This window comes from Salvia splendens, chromosome 3 (genome assembly GCF_004379255.2).
Source record: "Salvia splendens isolate huo1 chromosome 3, SspV2, whole genome shotgun sequence".
Taxonomy (NCBI): Eukaryota; Viridiplantae; Streptophyta; class Magnoliopsida; order Lamiales; family Lamiaceae; genus Salvia; species Salvia splendens.
Genome location: NC_056034.1, coordinates 9,183,602 through 9,195,342, shown reverse-complemented (window position 1 = coordinate 9,195,342; position 11,741 = coordinate 9,183,602). Strand labels below are relative to the sequence as shown.

Sequence of the window (11,741 nt, the reverse complement as noted above, 5' to 3'; positions counted from 1 at the left end):
AACATATGAATAATGTAGCTTTAATGGTTGTTGATGCTTTAAGAAATAACTATTTAATTCAATTACTATCTAATTGAATCGTTGAATGCGTGTGGCCATTTTATACAAGAAGATTGTAAGAAATAATAATAAAAAAATAGATGAACCCAGTGCTCAATGTTTATTAAGCTTTAAGGAAGAACTATTTAATTCAATTACTTATAAGTTTTAATTGGAAATTATAAATAAAGTAATAATTTAAAGAAATATATTTTTATACTTCTACTATCTTTTTTTACGTATTTATTTGTTCAATTATTTCGTGAAATAGAGAGAAATCGTGCAGCGATTCTATTAGCAATTTTGTAAGAGACGCATAGAAAAAATGGAGTGCGCCGCAAAGGGCGGTGGAACGCCGTGCTCCGGCCCTCCCATCCGCCGTTGCCAACGTTGCCAAGTCGTTGCGTACTGCTCCCTCGCTCATCAGGTGCTTCCCTTTTATTTACTTTCCGCTCGTTTTGTAGAAAATTTTGTAGTAGTTTTCATCCTTGTACTAATTTATTGATTTACAATACATAGGTTTCGCACAGAAGTGCGCATAAAAGAGAGTGTGAGAGGTTCGAGCAGCAAATGAAGCGCGCTAACACCTTGAATGATTTCCCTTTCACATTCACCCAAATCCAGGTTTTCTAGGGTTTTATACATTAACTAATTGTAGGCGCTTGTTTGGTTTTGAAAAGAGAATAGCATTGATTGTAGGATACAAGGTGTTCATTTTTAAATAGGCTTGGCGTCCACCTTTTAGGAATGTGGATTTGTGAATGCAGCTGTGGTGGAGTCTCAGCCTCTAGTTATGACCATTCAAGGTGCTAAATCTTTCCCAAGTTTTAGGTGTATTTTTTGTTGTTCATTTCAGATTGAAATATTGAATTGATTTCTGCTAGTATGTTATGTAGGTTGATGAGTAGTTGGAATCTTCCAAGTGAGTTATGTCCTTGCAGAGGTACTTATTGTTGCTTATAAATTAGTAATATGTGATGCTTAACGCTTTCTACTTACAAACACTTGCCAATAGCCAGGACCATCCTCTCCAATACCTGACTGCCTAACTTCTTGGAAGGACTACTACGAGTGGAGGCACATCCCTTTTTGTAGCCCTGCTTCTTTACTTCTTCATTGGGTATGTTGTCTGTCTATTTGAGAGGTGTGTGTGTGTGTGTGTGTGTGTGTGTAATAGAGAACAAATAAACATCACTATTCATCCATAAGTTTAAAACACACACACACACACAGCCTTTATCATGTATGACCTTCAGTTTTGATGTTTACTGATGCTGAATACAAGTGGTATATGTGCTAATACGATGAATATACTTGTCCAGCCCTTAACAATATTCCGGGCCATTCAGCTTGCAACTCTTGAAAGCTTGCTTCCTGAATTCGCCAACGAACTGCGAATACATTATCTAGGTATCTCACCATAGTAGTTACTTTTACAGTAACTCTTTGCTGCTATTACTACAATTTTTCTTTGTTGAACCTGCTATTATTTCATGCTTCACCAGAATGCTTATTACAATTGTGCTATTGTTTGTGCAATGATGTTGAGACTCGAAAATAACCGACAACATGATTTGGTCTAGGTTTATTGAATTTGACATTAAATCTTTAATATGAAAATGATATATCATCTGAGTTTTGCTAATTGTGATACTTGTTTGCCTTTGATTGCGGTCGGTGTAGACAGTTACACATACGATGTCTCATGATTGCCTTTTCTCATTGTTGTTTACTCTAGCGTATGATCCAAATTATCCAATTATGTTGCCCTTGACCATTATTTAAACTTAATTCTTAATTAAACTTAATTCTTAAAGGACCAGAAAGGGAACTTCTTCAGCTGGTAATCTTTGGGGAGCTGCAAGCACTCTTCCCGGGAGTAAAGCTGTACATCGATCTTGTTGGACCTGCAATTCCAAATGTCAGGTCTGGCGAAATGTTATAAACTTCCGACTTTCATGTTGTGCTTTGACTTTGACTATGACATGCATTTTACATCTCTATGCACCTTTTTAGTCGCACCAAAGTCATTTTCCAATCTGCATTTCCTGAAGGTATGCCTGTATAGACACTTATGCTTTGCACCAATGAAATGGAAGGTGTTGTGTCAATTGCAACAATTAATTGAGTCCGTAACATAAAATTTTCTAACGACTGACATCATTATGTAGGCTGATTTCTGATGCCTCTTAAAATTTTTGCTCCCTCGGACCTGCAGACAGTATAAGATCTTCTTTGTCAAAGTTGACTTCAACCACAATTTTTCAATAACTTTGCAATTCTCCCAAAATCCATTTGTAGCACTCTTGAAAGTTTCAATGTCACAGTTTCCTATCAGCAACTTTTGTCCACAAAAAAGCTTCATTATGCTTAGTGCCTTAGGTTTCAAGATGTTAACTCTTTGAAGGATCTATTCATCATCCTATTGATATGCATGTTACTTGTATTACAGGGACGGTGAAAAGATTGATCTGTGTACTTATGCTCAGTGTAATGACATGGGCTGTGAGTGCCAGAGTTCTGCTGATAGTTACCGCGAAAGGGTAGACACTCGTCTCTCTTCTGCAATCACATTACGACTCCATGCAGGCTGTTATCATGACTGTTACAGAGAATTACTGCAGGTTGCAACAAGAAACCAGTGGCAAGATAACTTCCCATTATGTATCAATGGCTTTATTCACTTTCTCACTAGATTTGTTTGTGTAGGATTCTTTTCCTCATATTATCATAGCCCCAAACGCAGGTGTTGCCGCCTACAAGAGCTGGATACCTACTCTTGTAAGTAATTTTTTTAGCAAAATAGAGTATACATAGATGCTTAGTTCTTACATTTCACACAGGAAGTAATAAAGGATCTCAAGGTTCCAGCAGTATTCTCCGATTACTGTGAAGAAGCTTGTCATCTTGCAGCTTCATGTATCAGATCTGTAACAGGCTATGCTCCTAGAATACCAGTACGTCTCTTTCTTTCTCTATTACACTGAATTTTTGCAGCTTCCTAGTTCTTACTAAGGTGATTTTACGACTCTGCAGATTCAGATAAACCCATTCAGGCAGCCTCTTTGTGTTGAAGAAAGTGCTCTCTATCTTCCATGTTATTCTAATTGCTTCATGTTTGGCTTGTGAACTATACTAGTTGTTTGTGCAATGAATTAAAGCGATGCTGCTCTTAAGCTGGCCGGTGATCTTGCTCTTAAACTGGGATGTTGATTCTGGAAATATTGGGAAATAGCTTACCCGACTACAATCAAATCGATGATATATAGGAGTAGAAGTGTGCAAATCATATAAAATATACATATAATAATAAAAAAAGAAGATTAAATTTTTTTTTGTGCTGGGTTGGGTACCCGCCGTGTCGGGTGCTGGATACCCGACTCACTACGGGGCGGGTATTGGGACTGCCGTTTTGCCCGAAATTGGGTGTGGGCACCCGTGGATACTTGTTTCGATGCTCCTATATAAATATTAAACGAATAAACATGCCACTAACTTTATACTCCTTAGACCATCCACAACGCGTCTCGCGCCGGGCTCGCGTCTCGTCTCGGAGAGACGAGACCCCCGCGAGACGCATTGCAGCGCCCATCTCGTCGCGTAGCTCGTCTCGGCGAGACACAAGACGAGATGTCTCGCCACGCGCCAGGGACACGTGGCACGTCCCCATGCGTGCGTGACGCCCACTCGCTGGCCCGCGAGTGGGCGTCGTCACTGATGACGCAATAATTCATTTTTTTTTAAAAATCGATTTTTAATAAAAATTTTTTTTTTTCAAACGGTAATATTACCGTTAAATATTTATTTTCATTTTTTAAATTTTTATTTTTTTACTCTATAAATAATTCTATTCCATACTCATTTCAAACACAAACACACATCTATTCCTCTCAAATCCTCTCTATCACTCCAATTTCCATCTTCAATCAACTCAAACAAATGGATCCTTTTGAGCAAATGCGCCAATTAATGGAACAATCACTCGAAGAAGATCGACGACGAGAGGCGGAGGAAGCCGCACCACCCCCACGACGCTCCCCGGAAGCTCAACCGCAAGTAGTCCGCCGCGAAGTGGAGCGCATCCATCTATACAAGAACGGTTGGCTATTCGGGCAAGGACACGCGACTCTAGCGCCCACACCCAACTCCAAGAGGATCTAATTGAGCACATTTGGGAAAACTTTGGCGGAGAAGATTAAATTATGTCATTTTTATTTTTTTAGAATTTTAATTATGTCTTCGTTTTTTTAATGTTAAGTTGTAATATTGTTTTAATTTTAATAAAGTGTGTTTGTTTAAATTGAATTGGGTTTTAAAAAAAATTATAAATTAAATTGAATGAATAGTAATTAAGAGACGGTATAGAGACGGTTAAGAGACGGAGCGTTGCAGGTTCCGTCTCTTAGTTAAGAGATGGAGGAAAAAAGGACAGTGGGGCCCTCAAATAGTGCTCAAATAGTAGTTAAGAGACGGTTTAAGAGACGGTATAGAGACAGCGTTGTGGATGGCCTTATGGTTTACCTTTGTTGTTCTCAATAACTTACAATTTTTTTTGTGTCAGTTTCGCATTTGAAAATAAATTAACGGATATGATTGGAAGTTACAAATCATAGTCCTCTTATAATCATAAAGATTCATAACCTCCATTTTAATCTTATTTACTTTTTTAAGAATGTTATATAATTAATTAGGCTTAAAATTTATAAATATCCAAATTTATCCCATAGCTTATAAATATTTAAAAATAAGGTCAAAACTCGCCTTTTATATAGTTTTAGATTTAGATAAGTATCATCAAACATATTATAATTCAATCTATGCATATATAAATTTCTCATAAAAAAGGAGTTTTGGAAAAAATAACAACAATGTCATTATAACTTTTTTAATAAAATTAGAGAAAGTGAAAAAGATTTTATTTATTTTTAAGCAAGATTAACTCTCTTAATGTTTGTCGGTTAGAAATATTATATTGGCCCTTTAATGTGTTACGAGAAGTTTAATTTTTATGTGCAGTAAAACGAGACGATTTAGGTCGAAATATATTGTGAATCTTCATTTAAAAGATTAAATGTAATTGTACAAAGCACTGGATTATATTTTATACTAACATTTTTAGTTTAAATTATTTTTTTGGATTGTACTCCGAATATGTATATCAACAAATCTATAGATATATAAAACGAGATTTTTGGAAAACTTAAACAAAAATGTTATTATAAATATTATAATATAATAAAATCTCCATAAGAAATTCGCTCAATCATTAAAGTTTGTGATTGATTTATCTGACCAATTTTAATGATTGCAGGAAATACCAAATTTTGACATAATTCATGGTTTTTCCGACCAATTAGCCTTATTTAAATTAAATATGTTGCCATGATCTCAGGCATTGATTTTATTAGTATAAATATAGATAATTAATATGTTCACTTATTCGTGACGAATGGGTGACTAAGAATAATGTAAATTCCCCATTCTACTTGTAGCTTTGATAAATTTGTTGGAACACAAGAAGTATTTGTTGTATAATTGATGGAGGATGAATTTCAAATTGTAAAATTGTGCGTGTCAATGGCCGTAATTAAGTGAGAACTTTTGGAGAAAAAATTCAGTGGCCAATCAACACCAAGGTGTCAATCTTATTTGGTATGTCCTATCAATAGATTTTTGACAAATGAAAATATATATAGTCATGCTTCCAACTAGATATATAAACAATGGAAACATTAAATTATATGGAAAGTTTCTTCATATTCCATGTATAATAAATACACTATATATGAAAGAGATATTCATTATTCTATTTATTTAAATGTTGAATCATCATCACAATTATTGTCAGTCATTTTATACGTAAATATAAAAAAAATGATAGTTTTATACTTTATGTTAGAACTATTATTTGTTTTATTTTATTATGAAACTATGGAGATATTTCATGTATTAACTACTATCAATTAACTTTGATAAGATTAATTTTTTAATTGGGGATCACTATCACTTTTGTTATAGTAGTTTTAGTTTTCTATAACTTTAAATTTAAATGTTATTCATAGATTTTTTTTTCTGGAACTTTTTGATGGTATATTGAAAAGGATAAAATGTACCAGTATTAGTTTTTAGATCATCTTATTATTATTTAACTATTTTTATAATTTAACATAGCACTCGTATATAATATTCATACATTCAATGTGCGATGAAAATATTAAACAAAAGCTACACTATATAATTAGTCATATAATTAATTTAATTTATACACTTCAGAATTATTTATATTGTTAATTTAATTTATAAGTATTTAACACTAATAAACTTGCAAGTTATAATTACATGTTTTATTTATCTAGATTTTTTGTATATATAAATATTGAGAAAAAAAAGTAATCACCTAAAATCTAAAATGGGTAATGTGATCGTTTTCTGTATTTATGTTTAAGATGACCTTGACAATAATCATGAAAATTGATTAAATATTAAAATACATAATAGTGTATGCATTATACATGGAATGGGTAGAAGCTTTCCATATAATTTAGAGTGTTCCATTTGTTTATATATCTAGTTGGAATTATGAATATATTGTATTTCCATTTGTCAAAAATTTATTAGTAGGACATACCAAATAAGATTGACACCTTGGTGTGGATTGACCATTGAATTTTTTCTCGAACTTTTGGAGATATAGCTTTTGCCTTTTTGCATACAATTAATTCTATTCCTACAATTAATTTTATTTCTTTGAGAGAGCTTGTGGAGATATATAACTTTTTGTATACAATTGATTCAGTTTCTTTTCCTCAAGTTTACAAACAATCTACTGAATACATATATGATATACACTCCTTAGGTCGGTTGTGTATAGATTATATAGTAAATACGTAATTTGTTTTAATAAATTTTAATTTGACCCAAGAAATAAAAATTTTACACACAATTTCCTGCATTAATATCATTTTGTCGGTCCTTTATGTTAGATTCTTAGGTTAATAATGAGAAAATTAGAGTTATAGCAATGTGGCATTTTAATTATACTCAATACCCTTCTTTCTCAAAATTAGGATTCTGATGGTATAATTAGAATTATTTTCCGATATCTCTATGCCTACATTATATAATATTCATAACTATTTTTAAAGTTTTAATTACTATAGGCTGGAATAATAAAATAAACTTAGATGATAAAATAAACTTGATTTGGAGATAGTTTGTAGTTGAACGCTAAGAGTGAATACTACAAAACAATACACAATAAACCTTGAAGAGCTTAATAAAAATGGAGAGAGTGCAATGGAAGCGACTCGAAAATGACACAGTAAATTTGTTGTTGATATTTATATACTCCTAATTATTGTTTATGTTAAAAATCAATTCATATTTTGAGGATAATCGAATAGCATGATTCCAAATGAAATATTAAATTTTATATTGTTATTGTTATTGTTAAACCTAAGACACTATTGCAGCCAGCATACTTTCATCTAGATGGAAGTACATGTGACACCCAATCAAAATCTAGATATGGATTGGTTAGACACATCATATAAGTGGAAAATTTATGACACGCACACATTACAATATTTAAGTTAGATGGGTTACTCATTCGCTCTATCCACTACTCCCGAAATCATCTACTAATAATCTTGTGAAATTTCAAATTCATATGGTCATTCTATTTATCCTCACATCCTAAAGTATGAATCAATGATTTGGCTTAGTTACACAATAAGTAGAAAGGTTGAAACTCTTGATTTGATCTTGATCCCATTATCAAAAGAGCGTTAGTCCTTCCCATACAAAGAAGGGAATTTACCCAATAATCTGAAGCTGCTTAAGAAAGAAACTCAGTGAATTATGTGGATGTGAGGGGTGAGGCTGTGGTGTTTATATTGGGAACTTGCCTGTCTCCTTGAACAACTATCATTGTCTGAAACGGACGTGCTTTTGTCTCCTGAGGTTGTTGGGACCTCTCCGTTGTTCGTGACTATCAAGTACATCTCTGTAGATGATGTTGGTTGTCGTTCCGTACTCGTCCATATTCTTCTCCTTACTCACCTCTGGATTAGGGCGGAGTCGCGTTCGGATTCTTTTCGTGTCATCATAGGAAATTTAGACATGTTTGAATCAATGCTTCCACAACTACACACGCTCAAGATAAACACCGAGTATTATTCAAGATAAAAAATACAAAGTCGTAACAATATTTAATATGATAAAAAGATACTCTTGTTAAGTTCCAAAACCAAACAATATTTGATACAACACTCACACAACCAATGCATGTGCAATTGTTTTATTACATCTTTTGGCACTTATACACACATCATTGTTATCATAGCACAATATTTAGAAATTAAAATAAGTAAAAGTAAAGTAAATAAAGTCCAAAAGGTAGAGAATGTATTAGTCAATAAAAATGAAGATAAATTTCTTTAGTCTCTGCAACTTACACTGACAAGCTTTTTTCCCTTGAGGCTTCTTGGATAGGAAATCAAGATTTAAGAGGTAGAGTAGGAGTTGGAGTTGAGTTGAGGACCCTCTTTTAATCTAGCATTCAAAAAGAGGTTGATTGCTCTATACAGTTTCATAAGAAAACTTTCAAAACACCAAAAGGAAGTAAGAAGCAGAAAATAAAACTCGTACCAAAAGAAAATACCAATAATCAATGGAGATCAAGGGTTCCTTTCAAATATAGTGATAGTTATGGCAGAAACTAGCTACTCCATAAGCCATGCTTCCATGTACTCCATTTGGCCTCTATTTTAGTACAACTTGTCTCTAGTAACATAATTATGCTACTTATAATGACTCAAATTTCTTTTGCTAAAAAATATAGTGTCTTAAAGAGTGTTAGCTTGGGATGTTTAATATGCACATAAATAAATTTGAAAACTTCCTCCTGATTAATAAATCTTAGCTTTAGAGATATTATTTCATTATCACAATTGTTCAACAATTTTCAACATTCATAGATGTCATGGTTCCACCTTGGCAAAATGCTTGACATCTATAAACAAGTGGAGCACCTAACTTACAACTATATTGAAAAAAGTAGCAAGAAGACCAACTAAAGCAAATCAATTTACTAAACATTAATATGTTTCAGAGAAGGGAACTTAGAACTCACTGAGATAAACCCCACAGCGCAATGTTTTCTCAGTCTCCAATCCAAGACATCTGCAACTCCGTACCTAATTCAATTTGTGGAGATTAAGAAGTCGTTTACGTTTGCCTGAGTTTATAAGCTGTTATAAGATGCTGAGAAGCTTATAAACTCAAGAATATTGTATACAGATTATGATTGCGCATTTATTGGATAAAGATGACAATATGGAGAAAAAGACGAGACTAACTATGAAATATCTTCTTCGTCCCAAAGTTGTTGAATGGTCTTGTAAGGGCCATAGATAGAGGTGTAATCCACTCCAAGACATGCTCTTTCTTGTGGGATTTGACTAATCAAATCAGCTTCTTCACTGCTCAATGACCAATCAAATATGCCCGTATTCTCTTTCATCCTCTCCCTCTTAAAACTCTTCGCCACCACACCAATCCCTTGCTCATATGCCCAGCTCAAAGCCACCTGCAAATTCAACAATCCCAACAAGGGTAAAACAGGGATTGGCGTCAAAGGATTTTGTTCAATCATATTCACCTGAGCAACAGTTTTCCCCTTGGCTTCGGCTATCTGCTTTAGCACTTCCGATTCCATTACTCTATTGGTGCCGTAAAATGTCCGAAATGCCCCTAGAGGAGAATAAGCAACCACAAGTATCCCCTTTTCCTTGCAGAACTGTATCAATTTCTTTTGTTGCCAGCATGGATTCACCTCTACCTTTTTATGATACAGATTCAAACAATAAGCTGAATTTCTTTTACAAAATTCGATCGTTTAAGCTGGAGGCAGGGCTCACTTGATTGACAGCGGGGGGGATTTTCGCGGTGGCCAGGATTTCTAGAAGCTTCTTGGAAGAAAAATTGCTGACTCCGATTGCTCTGGTGAGTCCAATTCTCTGGCATTCTTCCATGGCTGCCCACACCGCCCCAAATTCCATCGGAGCAAAATCCTCTGCTTTGATTGGGTATTCAACTTTTCCAGCCTTAGCACTCACCGGCCAATGAATCAAATACAAATCGATGTAATCTGTATTAAGATTCCTGCAACATAGCCACCAAATCAAATCCGATTAAAAAAACAAAAAACCTAGGTAAAGGTAAAGTCGATATTTTGCAAAATTGATTTACTTGAGGGTTGTGTTGAGGGCTGAGACGACGTGTTGGGGATGAGCGTCGGTGCACCATAGCTTAGAGGTTATGAACAAGTCGCGGCGGGATCCGATCAAGCGGCGGTCCACGGCTTCGGCTATGGCTTCCCCTAGTGGCTGCTCTGAGTTGTAGAGAGCGGCGGTGTCGAAATGCCTGTAACCGAGCTCGATGCCTTGCAAAACGGCGGTTTTGGTGGTGAGTGAATCAACGGGCGGATCGGCGGCGGTGCCAAATCCCAAGGCGGGGATTTTGCCTGTGCCAGAGTTGAGGGTGATTTCAGGGATGGAAATTGAAGCCATTGGATAAATGTCTCTCATCTATGCTTGATTTATTATGGATATGTTTTTCAACTATGGTATCGAATTGTCGATCAAACTTCTAAATACTTCCCAACCCATTTTTGGAGTAGGTGATCCGCTCCCGGACTAATTCTGCTCGAACCTCTCAGGAAGTGCTGGAGCTCGAACCCATGACCTTAATGTCACCTCCGGGCTGTGTAGCATGCTACAACTCATTCACTCGTTTCACTAAGACTATATTTATCAGGATTAAAGTCCCAAAATGGTCCTTAACATAATGCGTTTTTTTTTTTTATTTTGGTCCAAAACATTATCTTTTGAATTATTCGGTCCCTCACATTTGAAATCGGATCACATTTGGTCCATTTTGGACGGTTCCGTCAAATATTTGACGGTTTTAATTATTGGGTCACAAATTCGTCACTAACTGGGAGAAATAAATCCGTCACAAATCCGTCACTAATCCCTAAACCACGCCCTACAAAAGCCGCGCCTCTTCCCTCACACACACTCAAATCAATCGAGCATAAACAACACCTTCAATCAGATCTCCCCACACACACACACACAAACAATCCGCCGCAGAAATGGTTGTGCAACTAGGTCCGGGGAAGTTCTACGGCAGCAGCCTGCCGCGCCCTCGCTTCTACACCGACGTCAAGCTCAACTCCGAGAGGGTCGATCCACCGCCCTCCGTCACCGATCCGCTCATGTCGTGGGCGCAGGAGGCCCACTGGTCCATGGGCGGCCTCAACGTCAAGCGCCATCCGGTGAGGAAATTGGGGGATGATTTCGAGAGAGTGACGAGGGAGAGTGGGATGGCGAGCAGCTCCGGCGGGGAAATTGGGGGCGGCGCTGCGGCGAGGACGAGGAGTAAGACGAATTTGAGCGGTGGTGGAGAGGGGAAAAGGGGGAGAAGAGGAAATTGGTTACGGGAGTGAGGAAGATTGGGGGTGCTGTGGTGGCTGCCGCCGCCGGAATCAGAAGCTCGCCGCGGTTGTCGAAGATGCGTTGATTGGGTTTGGAGCGAAGGTGTTTGATGATTTGTCTCGGTGGGATTAGGATTAGATTTTCTTTTTTAATTTCTTATTTAATGAATTAGTGACAGATTAGTGACGGATTTGTGACCCG

General features: G+C 36.0%; 2 protein-coding genes across 10 annotated transcripts; one reads left to right on the top strand and one right to left on the bottom strand.

Moving 5' to 3' along the window:
- The first annotated feature begins 305 nt into the window (after positions 1 to 305).
- LOC121793527 (zinc finger MYND domain-containing protein 15) lies at positions 306 to 3,215 on the top strand. 2 transcript variants are annotated; one of them, XM_042191550.1, is made up of 11 exons: positions 306 to 466; positions 559 to 663; positions 739 to 845; positions 936 to 982; positions 1,059 to 1,159; positions 1,362 to 1,449; positions 1,857 to 1,965; positions 2,492 to 2,663; positions 2,749 to 2,820; positions 2,883 to 2,996; positions 3,076 to 3,215. In XM_042191550.1, exons 1-11 carry the CDS (start codon positions 365 to 367, stop codon positions 3,166 to 3,168), a joined length of 1,110 nt encoding a protein of 369 aa, XP_042047484.1. In that variant the 5' UTR covers positions 306 to 364; the 3' UTR covers positions 3,169 to 3,215. The 2 variants fall into 2 exon arrangements, with proteins under 2 accessions (XP_042047484.1, XP_042047485.1); XM_042191551.1 differs by having other exon boundaries at positions 325 to 466; positions 765 to 845.
- Positions 3,216 to 7,543: 4,328 nt separating this feature from the next.
- Positions 7,544 to 10,912, bottom strand: LOC121794766 (non-functional NADPH-dependent codeinone reductase 2-like). Of its 8 annotated transcripts, none has more exons than XR_006049352.1 (6): positions 10,291 to 10,912; positions 9,960 to 10,203; positions 9,399 to 9,880; positions 9,173 to 9,277; positions 8,496 to 8,592; positions 7,544 to 8,184 (listed from the first exon to the last, which is right to left on the bottom strand). XR_006049352.1 is itself a non-coding variant. In XM_042193099.1 (5 exons), coding segments are annotated over exons 1-5 (993 nt in total). In that variant the 5' UTR covers positions 10,629 to 10,902; the 3' UTR covers positions 7,544 to 9,235. The 8 variants fall into 8 exon arrangements, 3 of the variants coding, with proteins under 3 accessions (XP_042049033.1, XP_042049031.1, XP_042049030.1); XR_006049351.1 differs by having other exon boundaries at positions 9,173 to 9,236; positions 10,291 to 10,910; XR_006049354.1 differs by lacking the exon at positions 8,496 to 8,592.
- Between the last annotated feature and the right edge of the window lie 829 nt (positions 10,913 to 11,741).